This window comes from Erigeron canadensis, chromosome 8 (genome assembly GCF_010389155.1).
Source record: "Erigeron canadensis isolate Cc75 chromosome 8, C_canadensis_v1, whole genome shotgun sequence".
Classification (NCBI taxonomy): Eukaryota; Viridiplantae; Streptophyta; class Magnoliopsida; order Asterales; family Asteraceae; genus Erigeron; species Erigeron canadensis.
In genome coordinates, this window is record NC_057768.1 from 25074668 (window position 1) to 25079943 (window position 5276).

At 31.4% G+C, this 5276-nt stretch overlaps 1 protein-coding gene across 1 annotated transcript; it reads right to left on the minus strand.

Moving 5' to 3' along the window:
• Positions 1-408: 408 nt before the first annotated feature.
• Positions 409-4360, minus strand: LOC122611161 (CBL-interacting serine/threonine-protein kinase 1-like). The gene is made up of 9 exons (XM_043784136.1): positions 4057-4360; positions 2966-3028; positions 2294-2365; positions 2011-2199; positions 1746-1925; positions 1445-1657; positions 1141-1362; positions 973-1035; positions 409-876 (listed from the first exon to the last, which is right to left on the minus strand). The coding sequence occupies exons 1-9, from the start codon at positions 4252-4254 to the stop codon at positions 721-723; spliced, it is 1356 nt and encodes a 451-aa protein (XP_043640071.1). The 5' UTR covers positions 4255-4360; the 3' UTR covers positions 409-720.
• Positions 4361-5276: the final 916 nt, after the last annotated feature.

A 5276-nucleotide genomic window follows, 5' to 3' on the forward strand; every position in this document is an offset into this window, starting at 1 on the left:
ATGATTTTTTTATTGCAAGAGTGAATCTTTGACCTTTATATACAATCGTCTCCACATGATTCACGTTTGGTGAAGTTTTTCAACCTTCACAAATCACACTACATCACATCTTTCATGGGATCATTATAGAATTGTTATTAAAGCCTTTCAATGATTGAAAAGTTCTCATACGAGAAGGCTGGCTTTTCAAAAGGTGACATGACGTATATATGATAAACATGCTTTAAAAAAATATATTTAAAATTAACTTCTACTTAAAAATTTATTATTCATTAATATGAACATCAATATTTTATATGAAGTTTTGACTTAAAAATGACATGAATGATTTTAAGATTATTTGGTTTTGTTATGATAGAATTGCCCTTAAAAAAAATTAACATGATAGAGATAACTTTGGAACTTTCATTTCGATAAAAATCGTAAATCCGCATTAATCCAAAAATTATACACAAATTTATACATACTATATTTGATATGTTTATTGCAAACTCTATCGATCTATTCAAACAATCTTACACAGAAGACCCAAGATTCTTCGACTATTATGTATGCGGATTTTCTGGTAGGCTTTGTGCTACAAGCATCGGATCGAAAATCGTAAAATGAACAAAGAAATATTCTGATATCGCTAACCTTTTCCCTTGAATATAACTTACAGATGTGATTTATATCTCCCTATACATATGTAACAAGAATTCCAAGAGGGTGTTGCACGAACTATGATTCCTCAAGCAACTTCGCTGCCAAATTCTCTTGACTGCGCGACACCTCTAAATCTTTCAATACCTTGTCACACAACTGTCTATATACACTACACTCGCCGCTGGTTTTTCTTAACTCAACTACGTATAATGACGTGTTTATTTCAAACACCTACAATAATAAGAAACAGAACACTTTCATAAGGACAAAACAAGGGTTTATGGTAGTTTTTAATTACAGGTGTTGCGACAAATTTCGAGTGCTTACTTCTGCTATAATGGATAAATTACATGTCTTCCTTTGCCCTTTGCAATCTTGTAGCATTTTCAACTAAAAAACAAGAAACAAAACTTCAGCAATCCGCAAACTCTTTAATCTACTTACTTGGTTGTTTTTGTTTCTAAACTTTTTTTTGTAAAACAGAAGATCACTCACCTTTCCATTTTTCTTTTGAACTCCAAATCCCATCTGTGATGCTGTATCTGCTATTCTTTCTAGCAATTTTCTTGGAGAACAAGTGGATGTAAACCTCACCTTTCGCTCTGATACATCTTCTTTCTCAAAGAATCCGGAAAGATCCAAACAGGATGACATTCCAATGAGTTCAAAGGCATTAATGTGGGTAGGTGATTCCGGAACTTTTTCTGAATCCGTTGGCTGCAAGAATTTAAATGAAGGTTTAGAAATCGACATTTTCAAGATTTGGAACAACAAGATGAAGTCATGTTCGATTACTTACAGCCTCGGGTAATGATATGACTTCATCATCAATATGTACATCGTCATCCTCTTCATAAAAGACTGCAGGAGTATAATCCTGATTAAACCATTCATCTACTTTGATCTCTGCCATTGTTATCCTTGTTTTAGGATTGGGATCAAGAATTCTCTTAATCAAATTCTTTGCGCCCGAAGGCAACCATTTTGGCATCTGTACATCCCCTTTAAAAATCTAAAAATACCGAAATGAAATCATGTTAGAAATAACTTTCACAGCATCTACCTCAAAAAAAAACTCTTTTTTTTTATTTGATGCACACCTTCTGATAAAGAACTGCAAGATTTCTATCATCAAATGGTAGATACCCCGTAAGGATAACATATAAAATGACACCACACGACCATGTATCCGACGTGGCACCATCATACCCTCGATTATTTAGGATCTCAGGAGCAACATAGTTAGGACTCCCACACGTTGTATGCAATAGTCCATCATCCTAATACATTAAAAAAATCTGTCATTATAATCTGTGATTCATAACCAACATATCCATAAATGCACACCCCATTTCGTTAACATACCCTTAAATGTTGGGGCAGTGCACTGAGGCCAAAGTCCGATATTTTGATGCCACCTTTAGCATCTACAAGAACATTTTCTAACTTGAGGTCTCGGTGATACACACCTTTGTCATGACAATAACTGACCCCATCGATCAATTGTTGGAACAACTTTCTACCATCTGATTCCGGTAATTTACCTTTTGATGCCTATCACAAAAATATAAAGCTATAATAAGATTCATGTTTTCATGTGGATCGTCATAACCTACAGTAAAGATGTATAGTTGGTTGAATTGCTTACAATTGTTTCAAATAATTCACCACCATTGACGTATTCAAGAATCATATAAATCTTTGTTTTGCTAGCCAAAACCTGAATCCAAAAAGTATATTAACAATTCATGCTAACTTAAAAAGTGAACAAAAACAAAAGGGCCTTGACTTAACAGTATATTTCTAGCCCCATGGTTGCCGAACTATTAATATTTGTGCATTACTTTTGAATACTTTTCATCCTAAAAAAAGTTAAAAGACGAATAAAAAATACGAGATTAACCAATCAACATGCCCTTTTGATGATATCAAACGACGTGGCCAGTGACATCCGATTAGACAAATCTTAATTGTTAAACTAAGATTAAGTTAGGTTTAACCTCCACCATATCTCTAATGACCCAATAATGTTGAAATTTTTATATTCATCGAAAAAGATGTTTTTATATTTGAGCTATTTTATTCCAAGCAGATGATTGCACAGATAAACAAGTAGTTTAACTTTCTTGAATATTCTGACCCCCACCACTCCCAATTTGCTTCCTTCCTATCTTCTTGTCATCCACAACAATTTACTTTGACTTAGTATTGAATTAAATATTCTTGACAACCAAACAGAACCAAATATGTTTCTTTCTTATAATCAAGTTCTATATAATTTGATTATTGACTTAAATCAAATCTATGTTTGGATATATACCTCATGTAATCTAACCACATTTGGATGTTTTAAGATCTTCAATGTAGCAATCTCCCTTTTTATCTGCAATCCACATATAAATTCACAACTCAATTAGTGACTAAATTTTGGATGATTTAGTTTTCTAAACTTTGATTTGACAAAATTTAAAACTTTATTGAAAACCTGGATCAAGATCACTACAAGAACACTATCCAAAGACATACAAGTTGGAAATTAAGAACTTCATAAATAGATTATAATGTCAAAATTTGGAAGCTTAGGTATTGAGCAAATTTTGGATCCCTCTGTTTTTTGGAGCTAGATTGTTTTTTAAAAATTGAAACTTTTTAGGGAACCTATTTATGATTACACCAGAAACACTAATAAAAACATATACTTAAAAAAATTTGGAAACTTTATCAAAAATAAACTAAAATTTGGATGTTCAATTTGTGAACAAATTTAGGATTTCCCTGTTTTTCTTGAATTTCAATTTAATAACGTATGAAACTTTTTATTGGGAACAAATATCATAATTATCCAAAAAACCACTAATCAACACAATTAAACAATAATTTGATGTGAATTCAACAAATTAAGAACTTTATTAAAATCCCATATCAAGATTATCAAAATTCATTAATCAAACACATGCAACCAACAATTTGGATTTAAAAATCAAAAAGCTTGAAACTTTATCAAAATCCCAAATCAAAATTATCAAATACACATGCAACCAACAATTCGATCTTCAATTTCAATAAAGCTTGAAACTTTATCATATATCCAGATCAAGATTACCAAATTGAGACAAATCAAGCACATGCAATCAACAAAACTTCTAAAAATTAAACTTTGAAACAGACCCGGATGATAAAAATTGAAAATTTTTGAATTTTGAAACAGACACATATGAAATGAATTAAAAAGATTGCATCTTGAGAAAGACCCATATGAAAAAAGCAAAAAAAAAAAAAAGATTAAATTTTGTAACAGAACCATATGAAAAAAGATTGAGAAAACATACACAACAATGCCAACGATATCCAATCCCATCAGGAGGAATAAAAAAAAAATACAACATTAATGAAAAAAAAAAAAATACAAACCTGATCAGAGAAATTAAGATTTTTTATTCTGGTTTTTTCAAGAATCTTAACAGCAAAAGGATGTCCAGTTTGTACGTCTTTTGCGTATTTAACTTTCCCAAAATTGCCTTCACCAAGTGTTCTTCCGATCTCGTATTTCCCTATTTGCAATTGCATTCCTTCTTCACCACTTCTCTTTCTCCTTCCAACTAAAACCATTTACTATTGATTGATTAATTAAATAAAAGAATTTAATTATATAAATTTGCAAATGTGAGAGACAACTTTTTTTATCTCTACCAAAGAAAGAAAGAATATAAATGTATATATGTTTTTAAAGAGGTGCCTTGGTGGTTATATATATGCATAAGCCAGATATTATATGGAATTGTTTTATTTAATAGAAAAATTGAAATAAAATAATAAGAAGATGATGAGGAAAGAGTAAAGGGTGGCAATAATGAATTGAAGGGTATTTTGTTCAAGGATGGATGCTTGTTTGGCGGTTTCTTTTTCGTGTAAATGGATGAGATTATATTACTCACACGCCAATGAAATTTCTGTTTTCAGTTATGTATTCGTTTTTTCTTTTTCTTTTTCTTTCTAATTTTTTAATGTTAATGTATTGTTGGTACTTGGTAGTATTTTATTAAGGTTTTATACTTTTTCGTCTTGATTTGATTATTATCAATAAGTGAAAAATGCAAGTCTTTAACTTTACGTTATTTGGTTCTTAAATAAATAATGTGCTTATCAATTCATTACGCATTATATAAGGGCAGTAATAATGGAAAGAGTGCTTAAAGAGTTTAAGGTAAGCGCAAAAACGCTTTCACGTTTTCCTTTTTAACAGGGTTAAGTCTTATTAAACACAACCTAAATCCCTATTACTCGTAATTCTCAACTGGTTATGAATCCAAGATTAGCTAGGTGGGTTTTTCTTTGTTCCAGCCGATTGAATAATAGGATCCAGTTTAAACACCTGATTATTTAATGTTTCGAGTAGAGCTGGCAATTTCCGACACGGACCTGTTAGCATGACACGACACGTTAAAAACCTGTTAAAGACACGTTAAGGACACGATAAGACACGTTAAGACACGATAAGATACGTTATCAGGTCCTTATCGTGTAACTTTTAACAAGTCTCTTAACAGGTCTTTTAACAGGTCCCTTATCGTGTAACCTGTTAAAAATCGTGCCGTGTTCGTGTTTGGAAAAACTGACACGATTAACTATCG

Coding starts and splice junctions, on each gene's coding strand:
- LOC122611161 (XM_043784136.1), bottom strand. CDS start 4,254: ATGGTTTTAGTTGGAAGGAGAAAGAGAAGTGGTGAAGAAGGAATGCAA. Junction 2,200..2,293: donor GTGAATTATTTGAAACAATT/GTAAGCAATTCA, acceptor TTTTTGTGATAG/GCATCAAAAGGTAAATTACC. Junction 1,658..1,745: donor TTGCAGTTCTTTATCAGAAG/GTGTGCATCAAA, acceptor CGGTATTTTTAG/ATTTTTAAAGGGGATGTACA.